Genomic DNA, 11,918 nt, shown 5'->3' with positions numbered 1-11,918 from the left:
CCTCCTTTAACACAAATCAACAGTTTTTCTGTAATAGTTCACACAAACAGCTGTCTAGAGGCACTGGAAATTTAAGTGTCTTGTTCATGGTCCCAGAAATAAGTTGATGAGGCTGCTCAGTATATCTGAAATGATCTTGAACTTGGGAACATCTGCCTTCAAATTCTGGTTGTCACTTAGGGCAACTTATTATCTCTCAGGCTCAGTTTCCTTCTATGTAACATGGAAAAGTCAAGATCAGTCACTTCTACATCTAGAATCTTTTTCAGAGAAAGGATCTGAAATCAGGCCTTCCTGAGTCCAAGGCTAGCCCCCACACATTAGGTTTTTGACCTCATTTTAAAGAGATGGAGGCCTGAGATGAAATTATTTGCCTCTGAATGAGTCTCAGTTGCTAGATCCAACGTTCTTTCTCACATACCACAGTACCTTTTAAGACTGCCTACTCATTACTTTTTCCTGAGTCTGATTTATGATTCAAATGATTTGGAAAACTCTATACTGTAAATCTAAAATTATAATCCTGAAGTTTACCATTATATAATGCTTTCCCCAGAGTACATCTGTACACATCTATGACTTCTTCTAGGTTCAGTTTGATTCTATCCTTCTGGCCTTCATTTTAGTTTGGAAAACCCGAAGCGCAACTTTCGTTATGGTCAGATTGAGAGAGTGGGGGAGTGAAGAAGAGACTGTCTATTGAACAGAAGACATTATTTGCTAAGGGTCTAGATGACCCATGAGGTTTTATAAGCCAAAGCTGGGGTGTGTCTCCACTTGTCTTAAAACCAGCTAATCATAGTGTAGTTTTTCAATTCTTAAATTCTTAATTGCACATGTTTAACATATATTGGACTTCTTGCTATCTTAGGGAGGGGGAAAGGGAAGGAAAAAAAAAAATTCAGAACACAAGGTTTTGCAAAGGTGAATGTTGAAAATTGCATATATTTTGAAAATAAGTTTTTAAAACATATTCTTCATAACTTCAATTAAATACAAAAAGATGAATTAAAAAGGGAAACTGTATGGTGCAGTGTGTCAGGCTTAAAATCAGAAACTCATCTTCCCAAGTTTAAATCTAGTCTTAGCTGTGTTACTCTGGACAAGTTACTTAATCCATTTGCTTCAGTTTCCTCACCTATAAAATGAGTTAGACAAGGAAATGGCAAACCAGTCCAGTATCTTTGCCAAGAAAGCCCCAAATGGAGTCAGTCAGATATAACTAAAAACAATTGATTTAAAGGAAATTTATCTGAATTTGGGAGACTGATAAGCAAAACATCCTTCAAAATGGAAAAAAAAAAAAAAGCACTATTAACCTGGGCCATCATTATTTGTATGTGATATAAATGAACGATGAACATTTTTTTCCACTTAAAGAACATCTTTATTTGATCTTTTATATACAATATTACTTTTAATCTGTAAAAATTACACATGGAGGACATGATTGGAAACCAATTTTGAAGCAGCCAGTGAGTATCTCATTTAGGTTTGAATCAGAATCCTAGAATTGGAAAAGGCCCTCGGAAGTCATGGAACATAATTCTCTTGTCTAATGGATGAACCCCTTCTTTGATATCCTTGAGACATAGTAAACTGTCCTCCATTTGAATACCCCCAGTGATGGAGAACATGAAATTCATTAAATAGCCCATACCATTTCAGACAATTTTAAATGGTAATAAGATTTTCCTTGTGTTAAACTAATAAGTGTTGCACTTATATTTTCTGAGGAAAATGAATTTCAGGTAGCTGGGATTGCATACCACTTATAAATGGGCTGGGCAGTCCCAAAAGCAGTCATGAAAGTTAAGGATCCTTTTTAAAATCAACCAAATAGTAACCACTTAGATCCATGATTACTAGTTCTTTCCAAACTAAGCACTTGGTTTCTCACCATTAAGTTCTGGGTTATGTAACTTGCAATGGATTCTGTGGAGCTTCTTCCACAGCTCCAAGCCTAGAAGAGTCTGAAACTGTTCAAAATCATTGCAGATAAATGTGTATGTTTAAGCACCCACAGGGTTGAAGGGTTGAGACTAGAGGTAGACCACTAGAATCCCAAACAGCAGCTTATTAACAGAAAAGGGATAGTAATACCCTGCTCCTTCTGAAAACAAACTTTTACTTAAGGAATTTAAGAAAGTAGCAATAGCAAGACATTTGCTAGATGTCATACTGAAAAATCTTATCTCAAACATATTCTGTGCATAGAAAAGTTCATCAACTATATGGTGATCAAGCTTTAATTCTGTAATGAATGTTGCAATTACTGAGGCCAAACCAAGTTAAAAATGGATTTATTAAACATTTAAGATACGACAGGTAAGGATGGCATTCCTCATTGGAAACACTCCATTCCTTGGATAATAATGAGCATCAACAAAGCAAAGGCTGAAGAAAGTGAAGGGAGGTGGAGAGAATGTTTTTCAAGAATGGATCTAATGAGGGGCCACTAAGTAAATTTAAAACACAGTATTTTCTCTGTACTTTTTAAAGTCAGCCTTATTGCTAAAAACATTGGAACCAACTCAACCTTTGAAGATCACAAAATAAATCAATATGCTGACCAATAGAAAACATTAAAAATAGATGTCATTCTCTTTCATGAGTTTGCTCCTTTCTTTTTTCCACAAGGTATTTATTTCTCTGTAATACTGAGATCAGGGGTTTTCTGGGACCCATGTACTTGGATTCTGAGAGTAGAGCACAAGGTATGAAGTCCAGAAGCGTGAGCTTCCTCTGGGGGGAAGGGTAAGATCAGAGAATAAAAGCCATTCTGACACTCTGGAGAACCTTTTTTTAATCAAGAAGGAATTAGATATGTGGCATCAAAATGACATTATATTGAGAAGGACCACATGATGCTGTTTGTATGAACATGAAAGCTAAACTTTAGGGAAGGGGCAGATGGCAGCCAGCCCATACTCAGTTTGAATGGCAGCCACATCTAGTTATGACATTAAAGAACTCTGTTCTGAAGACAACACAAAGTGTAGCTGTAGACAAAACATACAAATATCCCTTTGTTTAAACACACACACACACACACACACACACACACACACACACAAATTAGGTGACCCAACAATTAACATGGGTGTCAAATGAAAAAAATGTCACAGTTACTCTAACAAAAATTGTCAACTGGCTCTTGTTATATAGTTCAGCAGAATAATCTCCATCCTGCTGATCCAAATGAGCTGAGGTAAAGGAAAATCACCTTTAAATGTACTTATCCAGAAGGCCTCCCTTTCACTTTTTGGTTACTGTAAATACTCTCCTTAGGATCTGTGTAGTCAATATTTCCACATTCATCATGCCAAACACAAGACTGTAGTTCGCATAAAAACCCCACACATATCTGTGTACACACACAGAGAGAGAGGCACAGACAGACACATGCCTGCAGCTGTGTATAGTTTGTTTTATGAGAGGATTATACATTCCCGAGTGGGTAAGGCTGGGAACTACTGAAATGGAGAGTAACTAAAGATTAAAGTATTTCTTATAAATTTTGTTTGAAACAACTTTATTTTCATGCTCAAAAGAATAAAAGGAAATGGAAGTACAAGACTGTTACCTAAAGGTTAAAATTACTTAAGATTGTAGATTGAAGAGCTAACATTCTCTGTAGTATTTAACTTAGTTTTTTTATTTTGTTTTGAGGACAGATGTTTATTGAAGCTTCTCCAATAAGAATCATTATTCAAAGTATCTGTCCTTGGGTTACTTATAGGGGCTAGTAACCATTTCTCAACTTCCCAGATCTCCACTGGGAGCCTGGTGACTGGTTGATAAAAATGTTTCGCTTCATATTTCTCAAAAAACGAATTATAGCATGGATCACTTCCCATTGTGTCAACCTTCTATGGGAATCCAAATATACAGTATTATTTGAAATAAGTTAATATGTTATGTTATGTAATAATACTATATTACTAACCTTTGCATCAGCAAACAGTTATAACTGCCTATTAGATTAAATTAAGTTTTGGGTTTCTTCTTTACTATTTTCACTCATAAATCTCTCCCACCACAAGATACAAGAGTAAATAAGAGGTATTAACCATATGACCAAGAAGTCAAATGACTCTTTAAAGAAACCCAGAAAAACTTCTTATCCAAAGAACACAGAATGAACAGATCTGGATAAGGGAACTTTTGTGAAGAATAGAATGATACTCAGGATGGAATGGGCAAGTTATTAATCTTTACCTGGCCTGGATCTTTATTCGAAAAGAAGCTAGATCAAACTGGAGAAAATGAAATCTTTTCTGTGTGAAATCTTTTTTGTTCTTTGCAAAGAAGCAAAAGTTATGATTCACAGCGTCACTGAGAAAGAGACAAAGTTATATGAGTAATTTCCACACCTCTGAGATTAGGGGAACTCTCTATAGGCATATTTGATGCCATAAGATTTGAGGGAAAAAAGCACAGAAAATTGGGGTTTGCTCTAAAGAAAATGGAAAATAATATGGTATTCTAACTGTAATAAAGAATGCTAGAAAAAGCAATTTTTTTCCCTTTCAGTAAGTCCATAAAAATATAACTGATATTATATCAACAAACATACCTTACCCTACAAATCCAAAAGGCTGTGATAGTTGAACTAAGTTGCCTCAGGAGGCAATTTTCTCATTCATTCTAATGGTAAACACCTTTTTGAAAATTGTCTTTTTAGAAATGCCTTCTCAGACAATTTCTTGTCTTACTATAGCCAAAGATAGTACCAGCTTCATCACCAAAACTATTTACCAGATTTGGTTCTGAAAAACTTTGGCTCTTTTTAAAAATCAAACCCACGCTCAAAGGACAAAGATGGATCATCTAAAAATCAAACCCATGCTCAAAGGACAAAGATGGATCATCACAGAATATGGTCAAAAGTCATACTTTGTACAAAAGTGGCATCTTCATTTCTCCTGAGTCTATAATGAAAGCCTTTCGTAGTGATATTATGGGCATCTTACTGTCTCCTAGAATTTAAAGTCATGTGTGTGCCTGGTATTTCATAATGGATTAACTCTAGAGAGGGATCTGAAAAAATGATTCGACTCTGATTTGTTCTCTACAACAAATGACTGTTATATGGACACTCCTGGGAAAATGCTTTTGCTCTGCAGAATTAATTATTAACAGAATTTAGTCAGAACCAGGTCAATGAAGCACATCTTCTTTGGCTACCAGCTAAGGTCTAAAAATATTTTTAAAATATATTCAGTTCAGTTATGATAAAACTCAACTTGGGGGGGGGGGGGAGAGGAGGAGTACCACTTTTAACCATCAATTTATTCATCATTAGTGGCTAATTAAAATATTTCAGAATACGATTTTTAAAGAACTGATTATGTAATTAACACTGAATGCTATGATAGAATTTTTTTCATTCACTTCTATGATCTGAATAGAAATTATTAACATTTAAAAAAAAAACACTTTCAATATGATCTGTAAATCACAAAAATCATTACCAGGGTATGATAATATTGATATATTTTCTTAAATGTATTATAAACATTTGTTTCTCTATTGCAAATCTCAATTAATTATAGGGAATGTTTGTTTATAACAAATATTGAAAAAGAGATAGCTTCAACATAGAGAATGTTCAATGCTATCACGATGCAGAACAATTAAAGAAAGCCAGATTTAAGGAGGAAATGACACAGCAAGAATCACAATCACAAGATTTTAAAAGGGGTAACTTTCAAAAGACTTTGGCAATGGGTACTGGAGAGAATGACTTCTGGAATACAAAATACTGAGACTTGGTAGCATAAAATGTTGCAGAGTCAAGTCACCTATTGATGAAAGCTCTTTTCTCTGTTGTGAAGTCCCCAGGGGCTCTGTAGTCCACTTAAGGTACTTTTTCCCCCACTCATGCTCCATGCTTCAGAAAGGGACTGAACCATCTATCTTCTAAGGTTTTTGGTGTTTGTTTTTTTTAAAAAAAACCTCTGAGAAGCTTTCATTCCATGTGAAAAGATCTGCTCCCCAAATCTGATGACAAGCACCTAATATCAGAACCACAGGTTAGTGGTTATACACAGGTTATACAGCACCTCATGCAATGGTCCTTAGTTTTCTCAAACTGCACTCACAACCTCAGTTTGTTGATTCTTCAGTGAATAGTAGCATTCCTCTGGTTTTTAAGGAATCAAACTGATTGAGTCTTAAAAAATCCTTTAACTTAAAGCCAAAAGACAGCCTTAAAAAATGAAATGAAATGACTTTAAAACAAAGATTCAAGACTAGATGGATTTCCTTCCTGAAAAGTTATTTTTGGTTTGTTTTGTGCCCCAACTGATAGCATTATATGTTATGCACATACCTAGAAAAAGGCTTACAACCACTATGTGAAACTGTTTAGGTACATTAAAAAAAAAAAAAAAAAAAACTATCAATCTCCCATCAAAGATAAAAGGAGAGGATTTTAAAGTAAGAAAGTAAGGAGAAATCTCAGAAATCATGTAGCATAAACCTCACTTGAGGAGGAAGAATTGTAGGCCCAGAGAAGTCTGGTAACTTTTTCCAAGATCACACAGCAAAGTGGCAAGAGCAGCCCATGTCATCCCAGAATGCTTAGCCAGAGAAGAATTAATTTCCACACAGGAAAAGTCCTGGAGGTGGTCCAGGAAGAAAGCAGGAAAGTCACTGGTGAGCCAAAGGCCGGGAGGAAAATATTTTTCTTTAAGGAAACGATTTTCAGATTCACAACAAAGCAAAACATGAAACTGGCAAGTCACTTTGTAATTGAGTTTAATTGCCTTTGGTATTCTAAGAGAAAATGAAAAGACATTTGTGACCCCTATTCTTCTATCCTTTTGTGGCCTCTCTTACAGGCCCACACTAAGCTCAGCTTCCTGGCCTGGAGGAGAAGAAAGGAAACTGTCACAGAAACTCCCCCGCCTGTATGCCCCAACAGAAGATGGGGTGAGGAGTAAGAGACTGGAGTGAGGGACAGTCACTATGTCATTGAAGGGATTCCTGGGGAGGCCCCAAGGCACAATCCTTGAGTGTCCACTCCAGTCATAGACTGATCCATATTAGATCTAGGCAAGGCAAATTTTCATACCCATTCCCATGACTTACATATGGGATTCGCCACATGTTTAATAGGAAGGATAATTTTTTTTGAAAACCAATCTTCCCCATACTCTTCTAAAATCACTCTTAAACAAGTGTACTTAAATTACACTAATAGTACTTGGTCTTCAATGTATTTCTTGACTTTCCAGTCGTAAAAGGAGGCAAAATTTCGAATTTGGTGGAAGTATTTAGTGTGCTAAAATTAACTCTTAGAAGGGCTTGAATAAACTTCACAATATAATCTCGTGTGCATGCTGAACAAAATTGCCTAACAGAATGTATATCCCGATATTTTGTGGACTGATACTTTTAAGACTTAAAACAATAATACAGGATTGAGTTAAAATGCAGAATTGAAATAACACTAATTTTTTTTTTTAGAAGTTTTTCCCCACATACATCCATCACACATTAAATAGGGAGTTTTTAAAAGAAAAACATAAAAATGTTATAAATCCCAATACAGACTTGAGCAGATAAGTTTCGAAAACTGTCCAATTACTAATAAAGGTTAATATTAAAACAAGTACGATATTAACCTTAACTCTCAAATGCTTAATGGGGAATGTTTGTGAAATAAAATGGTAAAGAATTATGTTGTACAGTATAATACAAAATTACTCAAATTCAGAAAATATGTAATCCCAAGATAACATTTATCTCCCATTATTTCATGCTACTAAATAAAATTTATGGTCTCTCAGAAACAAATAGGTTTGGCGAACAATATAAATATCAGTGCAAAATCTTTCATCCATCAATGAAAGGAGATGTCACAGACACATCTCAAATAAAATGTGTTATATGCTTATCTGTACCACACCTTTATTGTTGAAGACTATTTTGACAATTTTTTGGTGTACCATAAATGTCTACAAAGAAAGCTGAATTTTGGGTGGGACAGTCCATATAGCTAAATGAGAAAGGGGCTAGAAAGCAAGTTTTGGTGTCTTATTCTTTTATAAGTTGGTTGAGTTGTAGTTAATAATTTAATTCAATCAAGGCAATGAAGATAAACTCAGAGCTATAGAACATTTTGAACAAAACCATTCACAATGTTAAGTTTAAGGTGAATAATGACTGAGTTTATCATGGAGGCTAAAGAGGAGGCTAAGATTTACCTGATGGAACTGCTGCTTGAGGAAAATCTTCCCCTGTTCCCCCCAAAACAACAAAGCTTTCTCTTAGAACAGGTTTCAAGAAAATGTGGATTTTTGTTTTGGTCATGCTACCAATACTTGACTGAGCTACATGCATAAAATTCCCAAACCTAGTTTCTCAAAAGTAGTGAATATGAAAAATACTGCAGATTTGATGATTCCAGATGAAGACAAAGATGGGAAAAGTATTTTCTTGGTGAACTCATGTCCCAGAAAAAATCGACTCAATCAAGGGATACTAATGAAACAGATGGGGTACTTGAAATGGCTGCCAGGCTGGTCACCAAATGGGGACTTGGTAATTCAGAAAGACACGGAGACTGTGTTTCTCTTTCAGCTTAAAATCCTGTGGCTCTCACTGCGGGTGCAGTTCTGTTGTTCTTGTTTCATGGTTGCTTCCAATATCAAAATAAAGTGTGGAGGAGGGAAGGGGAGAAAGGAGAGGGAAGAAGGAAAAACAAGGTATTTAGGATCCATTCCATGTCAGAAGGAAACAAATAGATAATTTGCTGCAAAGGCCACTGCAGCACAGTGCTCCATGTTTTTGTTCATTCTCAAGAGGCCATCTTCCTTATTCCAGGACTCTTAATCAGTACAATAACAATAGGCATTTCCCCCTTATGACCTTCCCATTAGGATTTAAAGCACATTAGGTCTCTGTCCTGCAAATAGTGGAGCATAATTTGGTCAGGTATAAAATGGAATTTCAAAGTTAATTTATCTATAGGTTGAAGAGCTTCGAGTGGAATAGTCACTTCTCACCCTGACATCCTGACCCAGAGGCCCAGGTTTCCAAGAGTCCCCCTCTCCAGCCTAATTTCTGCATTGGTTCATGTAAACAAAACACAGGTGAGTTAAAGTCTCTCCTCTTGGGCTGCTTTTACCGTAAATCAAGATTTCCTGAAAGTGTGGTGTTGGCTAAATGTAACACAGGCAGAGGATGGGCTTCTGTATTAAACACCCAGTGGTCTAAAGGTAAAAGGTCATCATTGGAGAAGAGCAGATACAAATACCTGAAAATGAAACAAAAAATTAAAAATCAGTGATTGAGTCACATCAACTAGACAGAATTAGAATTAAATAGAAACAGAATTAAATAAATCTAGATGTTAATGACGGAGAAAACCAACATCCTACTTTGAACAAGGAATATGCAAAACATCAAAATGAAATCAGTTTATCAGAAGTAATCTACAATATAGTGATGCATTATACACTACCAATAGATGAAAACTTTAACACTTATTTAATATTCATATATCTGAATCACTTATAATAAAAATACTTATGAAATTCAAAAGTTTAAAATGAGACATTACAAAGCAATTTTCTGGTGGCTATATTTTGGTGATACCTAGTACAAAGATTGCTTCATATTAATTTCCCAAAAGGAATGAAAACTTACAAAAACAGATAAAACAATACAAAGTATATTCTCAGAATGAAGAACAAATCTTTTTTGAATAATATCTTCTGATGAGCTGCCAATATACCACTGGACTTCTGAGATCAAATATTTATTAAACCAGGTTTTAGGAGCACTAATTACCAACTCTATGGCTTTAAGGTAGGTAAAATGCATCGTTAGCAGTGACAAGGAAGAGAGAGCACAGAGGTTCTGGTCAGTGTAATATGCCTTTACTCTTCAGGACAATTGTAAGTTACACTGTTATTACTTAAAGAAACTTAAAATGATAAAACTGACAAATATATAAAGCAAGTTTGATTTATAGTAGGTAAATTCCACACTGAATCTTGTCAGGTGGATAGTCAGTATATGATGTGGTGGTGAACAGTTTTGGAATGTGCAGTCTCTAGATTTCTAGATTCTAAGTCCTGATTCTAATTACCAGGGAGTCCTGGGCAAGTCATTTAACCTCTAAGTTTTATTTTTCTCCTCTTTAAAATGGGAATAAAAGTATTTTATAAAATAGTGAGGTACTGCCAAAAGAAGTAGATGTTAGACTCTCCACCTGCATTCTATCTTCAAATGTGACTATTTTGATAGAAGGATCATAAATATAGTGCTAGAAAGATCCTCAAAGAACATCTGGTTCAATCCTCTTATTTTATATGAGAAAATAGATTAAGGGAGACTGATGAATTCATGAAGTCAGGACTAAGGAGGAGATCTAGAATCTGGGATCTGGACCAACATCAGGAAGTACTCTGGAAGAATGGGCAAATAAAAAAAGAACATGACCATAAAGAACTGTGATGATGATAGGGTGACAGGGATCCAGCAGATACTGATTCCAAAACATCTAGTAGCAAAGACTCAAAGAAAAACATAGTTTGGGTAGAAAAATCAACTAAAATTTCTAGAATCGGAAAGAGAATTACTAATGTAGTCCAAGAGGGACAAAACCTTCCTTCCCTAAGCAACAAACTCCATGAACATTAAAATGGCTCAAATTGAAGCCAATGAGACAAGATATATAAAAACACAGGGGAAAGGGAAGGAGATAGGGAAAGAGAAGAGTATCTCATAGCCAAAAACAAAAAAAGTTGACCAAGCTTTTAAGGGATAAACCTGAAAAGGTTGTGGTGACATTAACTTAAAACTAAGATATTGTGAGGAACAAACTTGGAGGGAGGGAAATAGCTTTTATTTGGAGTACGCTGTCCAGCTCTTGGGTAAATCTTTTTGCTTTCCTAGTGCTCAGGTTGTTAAATTTGAGTAAATATACTGACACTTATTCATCTACTTTCACATTGTTGTTTTGGGAAAAATACTTATAAACTGCAAAGTATTATGTAATTGTGAATAGCTATTATTATTGATTCTAATGATATCTAATTAAAGTGATTACAAACAAGAAGTTGTAAATTAATGCCAGTAAAAAATAAATAGGCATAGTGAAAATACTTTCAGAGAAAAGTTGAAGTCTCAGTAGTAGAATTTTTAAACCAGGTAAAATCTATTAAAGGATGTTAAAGGGTCCCCTGAACTTTTTTTTTTTTTTGTCACCATAATTTCCAGAAACACTGAACCCAATGTGCTTCCCTCACTCCCAGCAGCTGATATAATTTATAGTTTGGACCCCAAGCTTGATTCCTCCTTGAGAGGCAAGTCTGTAGCAGGCTGAGAAAAATGCTTGTGCAGCTGGGGTCCTTTGTAGATAAGCAGATACTCTTATCTTTATAATCTAGTAGTTCCCATTTTGTCATGCTCGTCTCCTTTCTTCAGGAAGGGTTACTGTCCCTTTCCCCTTCTAAGTCAACCACTTCCTGTTTTCTCTTCCTTCTTTTGTTGTGTCAACTTTTGTAAGAACTATGAATTCTTTGGGTTCCATGTTCTTTTGTGATAGACCTGATGGAGGCCATCTCCAGGAATCCTGATTTTGCCACTGGAGCCAGATGACTCTGGCGTAGAAAGTGAGACTGGTGACTTTGCACAGTACTCCCTCTCTTAAATTCAATTTACTTTCATGTCACAGCATCATCATTCTGATGTCATGGTTTTCTCTTTGAGAACGAAGGGCAAACCATAACGAGAAACTTGGTTTTCACTGTCATGAACATTGTGATTGCCTGTTAACAAGTCATTCATTGCAGCTAACACTCCTTAATTAGCCAAATCTTAACACCTATGAGCACTCTGATATTTATTTGCTCCATCTGCCAATACTTTAGATGAACCTTTTCTTTGATAACAACAAA

General features: G+C 35.5%; 1 protein-coding gene across 1 annotated transcript in view; it reads right to left on the bottom strand.

Moving 5' to 3' along the window:
• Positions 1 to 1,941: 1,941 nt before the first annotated feature.
• MAN1A2 (mannosidase alpha class 1A member 2) overlaps positions 1,942 to 11,918 on the bottom strand; it is a 196,494-nt gene continuing 186,517 nt past the window's right edge. The window contains exon 13 of the mRNA XM_031967376.1: positions 1,942 to 9,268. Within this exon, the coding sequence (XP_031823236.1) occupies positions 9,136 to 9,268 (133 nt within the window). The 3' untranslated portion in view covers positions 1,942 to 9,135. The remainder of the gene's footprint in view (positions 9,269 to 11,918) is intronic.

This window comes from Sarcophilus harrisii, chromosome 4, assembly GCF_902635505.1.
Source record: "Sarcophilus harrisii chromosome 4, mSarHar1.11, whole genome shotgun sequence".
Taxonomy (NCBI): domain Eukaryota; kingdom Metazoa; phylum Chordata; class Mammalia; order Dasyuromorphia; family Dasyuridae; genus Sarcophilus; species Sarcophilus harrisii.
This window is presented reverse-complemented; position numbering and strand designations above follow the sequence as displayed.